Here is a 13,250-nt window from a genome sequence, read left to right as displayed (position 1 = left end):
GGACCGTGACCACCCCCCCCCCGCGCGTCCCCGATTTGGTGGGGGGTGGGATTGGGGGGGGGATTAAGGGAGGGGGGAGTGTGTGTGCGAGCGTGCGAGTGTGTGCCAGGGTGGGGGACACCCGGGGGCTCAGCGTGACCAAGGGGGGGGCGCGGGGTCCCCCCCGCTCTGTTGTCGGTGGTTGTTGTGCCGTTGTATTTTATTTTATTTTTTTGTTTGTTTTTTTTTTTTCCTTTTTATAAAACGAGAAAGATCCATCTTTTATTTTTCATTTCCCCCCCCCCCGTCCACATCCCCCTCCCTCTTTCCACCCGTTTTCCTTCCCCTCCCTTCCCCCGTTTTCCCCTCCACCTCCAGTGAAGCTGCTCCTCTCCCTTTGCCCCAAAATCTTGGGGGGGGGGGTGTGACACCAGCACTCCCCTTGCCCCAGTTTACCCCCAGTTATCCCCAGTTTGTCCCCCCCACCGTGGAGGTTTCGTGCTCCCCGGGCCATGCTGTAAATATTGGTGTGGTTTGGGTTTATTTTGGGGGGGGTCAATGCCCCCCTCCTTGGGAGGGGGATGGGGCCGCGGGGACCGGGGTGGGTGCATTGGGGGGGGGCCTGTCAGGGGTCCCCCCCCTTTTTTTAAGCAGACACGAGCACCAGCAATCCCACGGCACCTCCCTGCAGGGTTCCTGTCCCCCCACCCCACGCCCCCCCCCCAAAAAAAAACCCAACCCAGTGTCACTGGGGACCCCCACTGTATTGGGGGGGGCACAAGGTTGGTTCTTTCTGCCCCCTCCCATCCTGACCCCAGAGACGAGCTGGGCTGTGGGACAGGATTTGGGGGGCCCCAGGGAAGGGGATGGAGGGCACTGCCCCCCTCCCAACTGGGGAGGAGGGGCTGGTGGGGGCTTTTTCTCCCCTGGGCTATAACTTGGCCATTTTTCTCTTCTTTTCACTCAAATCGCAGTGGGGGCTGAGGGGGGGGGGTCAAGCTGCAGGTTTGGGGTTTTGAGGGGGGTCCCTCCCCTCCCATCTCTAACCCCCTCCCAGGTTTGCTGCTCTCAGCACCCCAAATCGCCCTGAAGACTTGAGGGTGGCAGGGGGGGCAGCACCCCTTATCCCGGCCTCAAATTGGGCTGAAAAACCACCATTTTGGGCAAACGACCCCAAACCTGGTGGGGGTGGGGGCGAACCCGGGTGCTCCCGCACGGACAATCCCCCTGTGTCCCCCCCGGGACCGGGGCCCCGAAGAGAACCCAGATGGTGTCCCCCTCCTCCATAATGTCTGTCTGTCCATCCCTCTGTCTCCTCCTCCCCTTCCCCAATCCATTTGGGATTTTCCTTTCATTTTCTTCCCAATTTTTAATCCCCCTTCCCCCCCCCCAAAATCCCCTAAGGGGAACCCCCCCATCCCTTTTTTTCTGCTGAATGTACCCAGCACCGTCGTGTTTCAGTGGATGTGTTTTTAGTACAAAAAAAAAGACAAAAAAAAAATTACCTCCCCTTCCCCCCCCTCTTTTTTTCTGTTTAAAAAAAAAAAAAGAAAAAAAAGGTAAAAAAAATTAAATAATAAAAAAGAAAAATTCTTACAGCGCCGACAAATTTGGGGAGGGGGTGGGGGGGGACGGCGTTTGCGCTGCAAGAGAATTCCTGAGTGCATTTTGGCACTGCCACAAAATCCCGGGATCCTTTAGATGGAAGTTCTTTTGATTTTCCTTAAAAAAAAAAAAAAAAAAAAAAAAAAGGCAAAAAAAACCCACCGGAAAAAAAAAATAAGATTAAAAAAAAAAATCATCTTTTTTTTCTAATATTTAAAGAGTGTTTTTGTAGGTTTAAAAAAAAGACAAAAAAAAAAAAAGAAAAAAAAAAGAAAAATAATAATAATCCCGACTTGGAATTTGTACGGCTGAGCGGGACGCGGGGGGTCGTGTCCGCGGTTTCCCGGTTTGCTTGGGGTTTCAGTTCTTTTTTTTTTGTTGTTGTTGTTTATTTTGGAGCTTTTTGGGTTTTTTTCTTTTTTTTTTTTCTCTGTTTTTTTTGGCTGTTTTTTTTTTTTTTGTGGTTTTTTTTTTTTTTTATAATAAAGTGAAAAATAATGTTTCTGTTCTCATGTCATTACTATAAAAAATAAAACTTTAGGAAAAAAAAAAAAGTCAAGTGTGAGGAGTGTTTTTCCCTCCTTCCTGTGGGGTCCACTTGGGGGGGATCCTGAGGGGATTGAGGGGACAATCCCTAGGGGATCATTTTGGGGGGATCCCCAGGGATTTGGAGTGGTTGCTAGTGGGGAGTGGGTTGGGATTGTGGAGGGATGTGTGGATCTGGAATGGCACAGGGATCTGCTGGGGGGATCCGTAGGGAAGAGGATCAGGGGCGTCATTTGGGAGGGGAGATCTGGGGGGGTCTCTAAGGGTAGGAGGGATCTATAGGGTTGGGGGGATCTTTGGGGTGTGGGTGTTCCATGGGGATGGGGTAATCCCTAGGGGTGATGTATCCTTGGGATGAGGGGTCCGTGGGACTGGTGGGATCCCTGGAGAAGGCGGGGATCCATAGGGATGGGGGGACCACGGAGAGAGGGGATCCATGGGAATGGGGGCAACACCGGGACTGGGGGTCCCCGGGATGAGAGGCCCGGTGGAGTCGGGGGCTGGGGGGATTGGGGTGTTCGGTGGGGTCTGGGGGAGTTGCGGGGGAATCAGGGGGCTCTGGTGGGATCGGGGATCCGTGGGTTCGAGGGACAGTGGAGATCAGGGGGGCCGAGTGGATCGGGGATCCCGGGAGTCCCCAGGGATCCGTGGGTTTGGGGGTCCTTGAAGGTCGAGGGATCCGGGAGGGATCGGGAACTTCGGGGGGGTTCGGGGGCCTGGGGCAGTTCCGAGGAGATCGAGGGTCCGCTAGATCGTGGATCCGCGGGATCGGGGGTCCGGTGGAATCGGGGCCCCGAGGGTTCGGGAACATCGGGAGGGCCGGGGGGTCTCTGCATTAGGGCCGGGGAGATCGAGAGTCCGTGGATTCGGGGGTCTGAGGGTTCGGGGGTCCTTGGGTCCGGGGGTCTCCGCAGAGGGGTCGGATCGGGAGCAGCTCCGGGGCCCCGGCAGGCGCCCCCCAGGCCCCGCCCACCTCAAACACCGCCCACCCTTCGCCCCGCCTACCCACTTTCGCCCCGCCCCTTCCCCACCGCCCCCCGCCAAGGCCGCGCGCCCGGCGCGGCGGCGGCTCCGGCCGCTCCCATTGGCCCGCGGGCCCCTCACGGCGCCTCCCCATTGGCCGGGAGCGGCGCGCGGTGGGGGGCGGGGCCGGGCGCGCGCCGGGCGCGGCGCCCCGCCTCCCCCCCTCACCCCCCCTCCCTTCCCTCACCCCCCTCGGCCGCCGCCGCCGCCGGGCGGAGGCACCGCCAGGCCCGGCCCGGCCGCTCCGCCCGCCCGGCACGGCCCCGGCACGGCCCCGGCACCGGCCCCCGAGCATGGCGAGCCGCCGCCGCTGGGCCCCGCGCCGGAGCGGCGGCGGGCGCTGACCCGGCCCCGCCCCGGCCCCGGCGGACCCTCCGCGCCGGTCGGTGAGTGACCGCCCCGCCCCGCCCGGGCCCCGTAGCTCCCGCCCGCCCTCCGGGGCCCTGCCGGGCCGTGGGGGCCCCCGCCGCACCGGAGAGGGGCCCGCTGACCCCGCCCCGGGACCCCCCCCACCGGAGCTCAGGGACCCCCCCCCGATCCGCCCGGGATCACCCCAGGGAATGCCCTCGGCCATGCCCTGCCCTGCCCGGGCCGTCTCCCCCACCCCCAGAGCCCCCGGGAGCGTCCCTGAGCCCCCCCAGCCCTGTTGGAGACCTCCTGAGATTCCCTTTCCCCCTGAGATCCCCTTTACCTCCTCCTTTTCCTGCCCCTCCACACCCCGAGAACCCCCAGGACCTTCCTTGGGCCCCCGCTGAGACTCCCCCCTTCCCTCCACCTTTCTTGCCCTTCCTCCCACCCCGTCCTGAGAGACCCCACAACCCCCCCTGGGCCCTCCCAGCCCCATGTGAGACCCCCCCCAGGCCCTGAGACTGCCCCTTCCCCCACCTTTTATATCCTTCTCGCCCCTGCCAAGAGCCCCCAGGACCCTCCCTGGGCTCCCCCAGCCCTATATGAGACCCCTCTTCCCTCCCCTTTCCTGTCCCCCCCTCCTGAGAGCCCCCCAGACCCTCCCTGGACCCCCAGGACCTGAGACCCTTCCCTCCCCTTTTCTGCCCCCCCTCCCCAATCTTGAGAGCTCCCCAGGACCCTCCCTGGGCCCCTCCAGCCCCGTGTGAGACCCCCTGAGCCCCTCTTCCTTTCCTATCCCCCTCCCCATCCTGAGAACCCCTAGGACCTTCCCTGGACCCCCAGACTCTGAGACACCCCCCCTCTTCCCCTCTCCCTTTTCTGTCCACCCCAAATCCTGAAATCCTCTGGGACCCTCCCTGGGTCCCTCCAGCCCTATGGGAGACCCCCTGAGCCCCCTTTCCCTCCTTTTCCTGTCCCCCCCCTCCTTCCTGAGAGCCCCCAGGACTCTCCCTGGACCCCCAGACCCTGAGCCCCTCCTTCTTTCCCCCTGTGTTCTGCCCTCCCCGTTCTGAGAGGTCCCCAGACCCTCTCTGGACCCCCAGGACCTGAGACCCCTCCCCTTCCCTCCCCTTTTCTACCGTCTCCCTCCCAATCTTGAGGGCCCCCAGGGACTGTCCCTGGACCCCCCCAGCCCTATGTGAGACCCCCCAGGCCCTGAGCCCCCCTTCTGTCCCCCCTGCCTTTCCCAGGAGCCCCAAGGGTGCCTCTAAACCCCTCCTTATTCCCCCCACTTTTGTACCCCCTGCCCATCCTGAGAGCCCCCAGGACCCTCCTTACCCGCCCCCAGCCCTATGTGAGACCCCCCTGAGGCCCCTTCCCCCCCCTTTCCTGCTCTCCTCACCCCCCCAGCCTGATGCAGCATCCAGACTTCTCATCCCCCCACCCCCGAACCTCCCCCCCTGAGCCTCCAGCCCTGCCTGCAGTGGAGTGGGGGGGCCCTGAGCAGCCCCCCCTGACCCTCTCTGGGCTCCACACCAACCCCTCAACCCGGGGGGGGCCCAGGGGGGTCCCAGGAGGGTGAGGGCTGAGCCAGTTCCCTGTATCCAATTCCCTGTTTCCTCTTTTTGCTGTGAAAGGAAGAGAAATCCCCAGCTCGGGGGGATTGGGCTGTGGGGTGGGGACAAGGGGACCCCCCTTGTGTCCCCCGCATCCAGTGGTTGATCAGAGCCCTCCCTCCATGACAATTAGGGGTACCACTGGTCAGCACCAGTGGTGCTGAGAGGGGTCTGGACACAAGTTTGGGGTTTTTAGACCCCATCAGGGGGGTCCAGGCCCCCCTTTTGTGGGGGGCACACATTGCTCCTCTCCCTGCCCTGTCCCCCCTCCATCCTCTGCAAGGGAGGGTGATGCAGTAAAACCCACCCTGAGGTGGGGGGGCTGGTTTGGGGGGCACCACAAGTGCTCTGTGCACCCCTGGAGTCCAGAGACAATCCTGGGGGGCTGGGGGGGCTCAGGGGGGCTTCTGGGCAGGGCTTGATGCCTTGGTGATGGTTGGGCCTGTCCTGAGGGGTGGGGGACAACAGGATGGACACAGGGGGACACATCCCCCATGGCAACCAGTGTTCCCCACCAGCCTGGGAGGGGGTCTTTGCTGTGCTGAGAGGGGTCCATGTCAGTCTGGGGGCAGGTTCATGGGTAGCTGGGAGACCCCCGAGCCCCCGCCTTCATTCCTGGGGGTTTAACGCAGGGACTCTTCCTCTTGGGTACCCCCAAAGCGCATCTTGGGACCATCCCAGGGTGTGCAGTGGGATTTTGGCTGGGAGGGGGGCAGGGGGGATTCTCCTGGTGGGGGGTGAGGTGCCATCATGCCCCCCCTGACTCCTGCCAGCCCCCCCGTGTCCCGTGCTATGAGTGTTTGCCGTGACTTCTCCGCGAGCAGCTGCAAATGAAAATGGAGGATATGTCTTTGTCTGGCCTGGATAACAGCAAACTGGAGGTGAGCTGCCCCCCACCCGGGGTCTGTGTGCCCCCTGGGGTGTCCCTCTGTCCCCCCCCCCATCACTAACAGCCCCCCTTGGCCCCCCCAGGCCATCGCACACGAGATCTACACGGAGCTGGTGGAGGATGCCTGCCTGGGGCTCTGCTTCGAGGTGCACCGGGCTGTCAAGTGTGGGTACTTCTTCCTGGATGACACGGACCCCGACAGCATGAAGGACTTTGGTGAGCCTCCCAAGCTCCCCCTGGGGTCGGGGTGACACTGGTGACAGGGACACAGCCAGCCCCCTGCTCCCAGTGCCACTGGAGAAGCTGTGGGGGAATTAGTGGTCCCCAGGCACAGGGGGTTGGGTTTAAGGGGTGCTGAGGGGGATTAAACACCCAAATGTCCCCCTGGCAGTGACCAAACTGTCCCAGAGGGGTAAATGTGGGGTGAACTGAACCCCAAAACATGGTGCTGGGCTATGGGGGGGCACAGCTGGGGTGGGAGGGGAGTGGAGACCCCCCTGACTGTGCTGCTGCTGGTTTCAGTCCCTCCAAAAGCTCCCTTGAGGCTATTGGGGAGGATCTGGTAGCCCAAAGTACCCCCCAGAGCAGAGGGGAATCTTGGGAGGGTCTGGCAGCCCAAACAGAGGGTCTGGTAGCTCAGAGACCTCCCTGAACCAGAGTGGAATGGAGGGGGTCTGGCAGCCCAAAGGACCCCCCAGAGCAGAACAGGGGTCTTGGGTGGGGGGTCTGGCACCATAAAGGGAGAGTCTGTTAGCCCAAAGGACCCCCCAGAGCAGAGAGGGGGTCTCAAGAAGGTTTGGCAGCCGAAAGAACCCCCAGGATCAAAGTGGGGATCTCAGGAGGGTCTGACAGCCCAAAGGAAGGGCCTGGCTGCCCAAAGCTCTCCCCAGAGCAGAGGGGAGATGTCAGGGGGTTCTTGTGAGGGTCTGGCAGCCCGAAGGACACGCTGAGCAGAAGGGGAGTTTTGGGAGGGTCTCGGTTGGGTTTGGCAACCTAAAGGAAGGGTCTGGCAGCCCAGAGCCTCCCCCCAGAGCAGAGTGGGGGTCTCGGGGCGGGGTCTGAGCGTGTCCCCCCCGCAGAGATCGTGGACCAGCCGGGCGTGGACATCTTCGGGCAGGTGTACAACCAGTGGAAGAACAAGGAGTGCGTGTGCCCCAACTGCAGCCGCAGCATCGCCGCCTCCCGCTTCGCCCCCCACCTGGAGAAGTGCCTGGGCATGGGCCGCAACAGCAGCCGCATCGCCAACCGCAGGTGGGCACCCCGAGGGCTGGGGGGCACCCCGAGGGCTGGGGGGGGCACCCCGGAGTGTGGGGGGCCCTGCTGGGGGGCTGGGGGTGTGCTCAGAGGGGAAACGGAGCCTCGAGGGGCTTGGGAGTGTGGGACCGGGTGTCTTATCCATAGGGAAACTCAGGCGTGAGGGGGGGCAGGCTGGGGGTGTTCTCAGAGGGGAAACGGAGGCGTGAGGGGTGCTGAGGGTGGGGGGCTGGGTCTCTTCTCCATGGAGACACTGAGGCATGAGGGGGGCTGAGGATGTGGGGCTGGGTGTCTTCTGGATGGAGATACTGAGGCACGAGGTGGGCTGTGTCTTCTCAGTGGGGAAACAGAGGCATGAGGGGGGCTGAGGGTTGGGGGGGCTTGGATTGTTCTCAGAGGGGAAACTGAGGCACAAAAGGGACTGAGGGTGAGTGGCTGGATCTCTTTTGCATGGGGACACTGAGGGATGAGGGAGGCTGAGGGTTGGGGGGGGGATGGGATTGTTCTCAGAGGGGAAACTGAGGCACGAGGGGGTTGGGAGTGTAGAGCCAGGTGTCTTATCCATAGGGAAACTGAGGTGTGAGGGGGGATGAGGGTGGGGAGGGCTGGAGGTGTTCTCAGTGTGGAAACTGAGGCACAAGGGGTGTTGGGGGTAGGTTTCTTCTCTGTGGGGGTGCAGTAGATTCGGACACTGATGAGCCTGGGGATGGGAATTCAGCATCAAGGTCTCCCCTCTCCTTGCTTTTTATTGTGGGGTGTCTGTTCTTGCCTGACTACCCTGGAGTCCAACCTCCAGTTGCTCTTGTTCTCACCCATGGCTTCACTCCATCCTGGGAAAACAAACTGGAAATCCTGGGTCCTCTGTCCCCCCCTGCTCTTGGTGGGGGTCCCTCTCTGGATCCTGGGATGTTGGGGAGGATGGGAAGTGTGGGATGAATCCTGGGGAGCCAGGGACGGTGCAGGGTGGATCCTGGAGGCCAGGGTGGATGGGAGGGCATAGGACAGATCCTGGGGTGCCAGAGAGGATGTAGGATAGATCCTGAGGTGCTGGAGAGGACAGGAGAGTACAGGGTGAATCTTGGTGTGCCAAGGGGGATGGAAGGGTGCAGGATGGGTCCTAGGGAGAATGTGGGATAGATCCTGGGGTGCTGGGGAGGATGTGGGTGCCAGAGAGGATGGGAGAATGCAGGATGGGTCCTGGGGAGGATGCAGGATGGGTCCTGGGGTGCTGGGGAGGATATGAGGTGCAGGACAGATCCTGGGGTGCTGGGGGAGGCAGGGGATGGATCCTGGAGGGGGTATGAGGGTGCACAATGAACCCTGGGGTGCTGGGGAGGTGGGAGGGTACAGGACAGATCCTGAGGTTCCATGGAGGACGTGGGACAGGTCCTGGCCATGATCCCCCTCCCCTCCCCGCACAGGATCGCGAGCAGCAACAACCTGAACAAGTCAGAGAGTGACCAGGAGGACAACGACGACATCAACGACAACGACTGGTCCTATGGCTCTGAGAAGAAAGGTGGGGGGGTCCCTGGTCCCCTCAGGGGTGGGGGATGTGTCCTACCTGCCCTGTGGCCCTTGACCCCAAGTCCAGGGTGGGTGTGGGAGGGGTTTTGTCCATGGGGAAGGGGATGCCCTGGGCTTGCAAATCCACCAGAAAAGGTCAAATCTGTCCCTTCTCTGTCTCTCCCTGTAGCAAAGAAGAGGAAATCGGATAAGGTGAGGGGGCAGGGGGTGCTGTGGGGTGTGGGGAGACCATGGGGGGGACATGGGACACCCCTCAACACCCCCCTCTTGTTGCAGAACCCCAACTCGCCCCGCAGGTCCAAGTCCCTGAAACACAAAAATGGTGAGGGGGCGGGGCTTACACTGTTGGGGGTGGGGCTTATGCATTGGGGAGGGGCTTACACTACCTGGGGTGGGGCATCTGTGGGGGCGGAGCATCATGGGGGGTGGGGCTTGGGGTGGGAGCAGGGTTTTGGGGGGGTGGCATTTGGGTGGGGTGATGTAAATGAGGGTGGAGTATTTTGGATGGGTGGGGTGTAAAGGGGCAGGTATTGGGGTGGGTGGGGCAGCTGCAGTGGGTGGGGCTTGTGGGGAGGTGGGGCTCTCACTATGGTGGCAGTGGGAGGGGGCATCAGGGGTCCCATGGGGGGCCAGACCACAGGCAGGACCCCCCTCATCCCCCCTCACCCCTCCTCTCTCCCAGGTGAGATCGGTGGGAACCCCGATCCCTTCAAGGTGAGCCCAGGAGAAACAGCACCTGGTCCCTCCTCTGCCCCCCCAGGGGGGTCCTGTTGCCCCCCTGGGAGGATCCCCCCTGCTGCCCCCCCAGCCCTGACCCCGCTCTCTGCCCCCCCAGTACAGCAACTCGGCAGGAATCAACTACGAGACGCTGGGCCCCGAGGAGCTGCGGACACTGCTCACCACGGTGTGGGACTGGGGGGCATGGGGGGCACAGGGGGCTCCAGAGGGACCTCATCCCTGGCCAGACAGGGGGGCTGGGACCCCTGGGATCTTTCCCAGCTCAGCTCCATCCCACTGGAGCTGATTAGAGGCTGGGAACAGGGATGTACAGTGGATCTGATCCTGGGGGATGTGGTGCCCCAGGGTGGTGGCGGCTGCTCTCTCTGGGGGGATGGGACAGCACTGGGAGTTCAGGGGGTCCCTAGGATTGGGGTCCCCAGGGCTGTGATGGTAGAGCACAGCCCAGGGGTCACTCACCTGTGTCCCCCCCCCACTCACCTGTCCCTTCCCTCCCCAGCAATGCGGGGTCATCTCCGAGCACACCAAGAAGATGTGTACCAGGTGAGAGCATCCCGGGCTAGCATCCCTGTAGGGCTTGGAGGGGGCTTCGTGGGGGTCCCCAACGTGCCTGGATGCCCACAGGGTGAGGGGAAGCACCTGGCTGAACCCTGAATGCCATCCCCCAGGTCCCTGCGGTGTCCCCAGCACACGGATGAGCAGCGCAGGGCAGTCCGGGTTTACCTCCTCGGTCCCTCCGCGTAAGTGGGCACAGCCTCGGGGGTCCCCAAGGTCCTGGGGTCACTGTCCCCTGTGAACAGGGACTGGGGGGGGCTGCACGGGTGCTCAGGGGGGGCTGGGGACAGGGAGGCCCCCGGGAAGGGACGGGAGGTTAGGGCTGGGGTTGGGATGTGCAGTGATGGGGAGCTGGGCTGAGCTCGGGGCATCCCCCTGGCATTGTGGGGGCTCTGTTCCCCCCACCCCCCATGCCAGGGGCTGGAGACCCCCTGACACCTGTGCCCAGGTCCCTGCCCGAGGCAGAGGCCGGCGTGGAGAACGACAGCTTCGAGGTGGCCGAGAGCCAGGCCCTCATGAGCCGCCTGCAGTGGGACGGCTCCTCCGACATCTCCCCCTCCGACTCGGCCTCCTCCAAAGCCAGTGAGTGTTTGGGGGGCTGGGGGGCAAATCTGGGGGCACAGACCCCTCCGTGGGGCAAATCTGGGGGTACAGACCCCTCCGTGGGGCAAATCTGGGGGTACAGACCCCTCCGTGGGGCAGATACTGGGGCACAGACCCCTCCATGGGGTAGATACTGGGACATAAAATCCTCCATGGGGCAAATCTGGGGGCAGACACCCCTCTGAGTGGGAAATCCTGAGGAACAGGCCCCTTCATGGAGGCAAATCCTGGGGCAGAGAGCCCTCTGCAGGGCAAATTCTGGGGGACAGACCCCTTTGAGGGGCAAAGCTTGGGGCACAGACCCCTCGGGGGGGGCAAAACTGGCTCTTCTGGTGTCTCTCCGGTGCAAGAGGGGATGAACACACTGTGGCTCCAAGCCTGGAGCATCTGGGACATCTTGTCACCCACCGTCCTGGGTGGGGGAATTTTTTTGGGGTACATTGTCCTGGGTGTGGATTGGTGATGGGGGGGATCCTCTCTCTTTTGGGGGGCCCATCTCCTCCCTGACACCCTCATTTCTTCCTTTTTTCCCCTTTCCCAGGTACAAACAACTCCGAGTCCCGCAAGACCAAGAAGAAGAAGCCCCACCTGGGGCTGGTGAGCGGCGCCCCGGGGCTCGGCTCCAGCAAGAAGAAGAAGCCCAAGCCCCCCGCCCCCCACACCCCCAGCATCTATGATGACATCAACTGAGCCCCCCAGAGCTGGAGGGGGGGCCAGGACGGACAGACGGACGGCCACGGGCCGGGGCAGCCCCCCCAGAGCCCCCTGGGTTGGACACAAAGCGGGTACCTGGGGCATGGAGGACTCGGCCGTCGCTGGAGCGGGGCTGGATTTGGGGAGCCCCCACTAGTGCCCCCGTTCCTCCCTGCCTGCCCCAGTGCCTCTATTTATTCTGTGACAGTTTTTGTACGTGGGGCTCCCGTTGGGGCACTGAGGGGGTGCCTGGCTCGGACATGGGGGTATGACCACCCCCTTCCCCTCCCCAGTGCCCCCCAAATCCAGCTGTGCCCCCTCCCACACCCACTCCTCACTTACCCCAGCGGGGTGGGGGGCACCTGAACCCCCTGGGCAAGTCCAGGCCTGGATGAGGGGGGTGTGGATCCCCTCTGCTGCAGGGTTTTGGGGTGAGCCCCCCACCCTGGGCTGCCCCCCCATCCCTGCCCCAGGCTGGCTCTCGCTGGTTGGGCTGGCTCAGGGGTGGGGGGCACGCTGGAGGGGGGTGTTTCCCACTCAGAGGACAAGTGGGGACACCCCCGTGCCCCAAATCTCTTCAGCTGTGTCTGGATTCAGCTGGTGGGGGCCTGGCAGTGCCCTCACACGGGGCTCTGGGGGGGCTGCATGCTGCATCCTTCGTGTTTGGGGCTGTTTGGGGGGGGCTCTGGAGGTGGGGGGGTAGCTGCTGTGACTGTCTCTGTGCTGAACTGTGTGGGGAGGGGGGGCCCCAACCTGCCAGGGACAGCCTGGGGGGGCTGAGAGTGGAGCAAAAGGGGGGGGTCTGGCTTCAAGGCAGAGCCCCCCCACCTCATACCCCCAGGGCAGCTCTGTTGTTCCGCTCCCCGCATGCCCGGGGACCTGCTGCTGCAATCAGGGGGGTCACTGGGGACCCCCCACCAGCTCTGGCTGGTGTTTGCACTCCCACAGGCTCTGCTTTTGGCTGGGGGGGCCGGGACCAGCACCCTGCTGTGTGGGCTGGGGGGGGGACAGGTCCCTCTGGCTGGATCCAGGTCACCCCCAGCCCCACGATAACGCCCCAACCCGAGCTGTTCTTCATCACAGGGGCTGCATCAGGGACAGAGTTGGTTCTGTCCCCTCCATTGTACCCCCCATGGCAGTCTGACCCCCCCCCCCCCCACCTCCCTTGGCCCTGTGTCCCTGGGGGGGACTGTGTCTGTCCCCCCACCCCAGTGCCGTGGCTCGTCCTCTTGGTGGGGCTCACAAATTATGGTGCTCTCGACTCTGGATTCACTATTGTTTTCAAACTGCTGCTAAAGGCTGGGCTGGGGGGGGGGTCCCACAGAGCCCTGGGCACCCCAAAACGCTGCGGGGGGGCCCCTCCTCACTGCATGGGGACCCCTGTGTGGCCCCTCCCAGTGTGGCTTTGGGGCTGGGGGGGCCTGGCCACCGGAGCGCACCAAGCTGGCCTTAGTGTGCCCCGGGGCCTGCGGATGGGGGTGTGGGCACCCAAAAACACAGGGGGTCACCCTGAGCCCCCCCTCAGTTGCCTGGGGAGGGCGCAGCGAGCTGGGGTCTTGAGGGGGGGGGGAACAGCTTTAGCCCCCCTGGCTGCGGGAGAGGCGCTGCAAATTTGGGGTCCAAGGGGTGTAACGGGGCTTGGGGGGGGTTGGATGTGCCCTGTGACCCCCCAGGTCAGTGTCCTCACCCCCCAGCCCCCAGTGTTTCTGCGTGTCCCCCCTCCCGGGGGGAGCTGAGCCCTTGTGAGGTCTGTGTGTCCCGTGAGTGGGTTGTGGCTGCCCCTGTAAATAAAACTGCATCTTGACTTGGTATCCCTGGCATTAATTACGGCTGGTTAATTAAGCAGGGCTGTTACCCCCCCACCCCCGACCACC

At 63.1% G+C, this 13,250-nt stretch overlaps 1 protein-coding gene across 2 annotated transcripts; it reads left to right on the top strand.

Moving 5' to 3' along the window:
* The first annotated feature begins 3,492 nt into the window (after positions 1-3,492).
* ATXN7L3 (ataxin 7 like 3) lies at positions 3,493-13,187 on the top strand. Of its 2 annotated transcripts, XM_032711511.1 has the most exons (13): positions 3,493-3,539; positions 5,891-5,998; positions 6,090-6,222; positions 7,086-7,257; positions 8,682-8,779; positions 8,957-8,979; positions 9,064-9,109; positions 9,470-9,501; positions 9,623-9,691; positions 10,025-10,068; positions 10,194-10,265; positions 10,529-10,662; positions 11,225-13,187. In XM_032711511.1, the coding sequence occupies exons 2-13, from the start codon at positions 5,948-5,950 to the stop codon at positions 11,371-11,373; spliced, it is 1,023 nt and encodes a 340-aa protein (XP_032567402.1). In that variant the 5' UTR covers positions 3,493-3,539; positions 5,891-5,947; the 3' UTR covers positions 11,374-13,187. The 2 variants fall into 2 exon arrangements, with proteins under 2 accessions (XP_032567402.1, XP_032567401.1); XM_032711510.1 differs by having other exon boundaries at positions 8,957-9,109.
* Positions 13,188-13,250: the final 63 nt, after the last annotated feature.

The sequence above is a fragment of the Chiroxiphia lanceolata genome, chromosome 26 (genome assembly GCF_009829145.1).
Source record: "Chiroxiphia lanceolata isolate bChiLan1 chromosome 26, bChiLan1.pri, whole genome shotgun sequence".
NCBI classification, from domain to species: domain Eukaryota; kingdom Metazoa; phylum Chordata; class Aves; order Passeriformes; family Pipridae; genus Chiroxiphia; species Chiroxiphia lanceolata.
The sequence above is the reverse complement of the archived record's forward strand: the minus strand, read 5'-3'. Positions and strand labels throughout refer to the sequence as shown.

Bases quoted from the DNA above. Each gene is read 5' to 3' on its own strand.
- ATXN7L3 (XM_032711510.1), top strand. From the start codon at position 5,948: ATGAAAATGGAGGATATGTCTTTGTCTGGCCTGGATAACAGCAAACTG. The intron at 5,999-6,089 runs GTGAGCTGCCCC...TGGCCCCCCCAG, and splicing joins TGGATAACAGCAAACTGGAG to GCCATCGCACACGAGATCTA. The intron at 10,663-11,224 runs GTGAGTGTTTGG...CCCCTTTCCCAG, and splicing joins CTCGGCCTCCTCCAAAGCCA to GTACAAACAACTCCGAGTCC.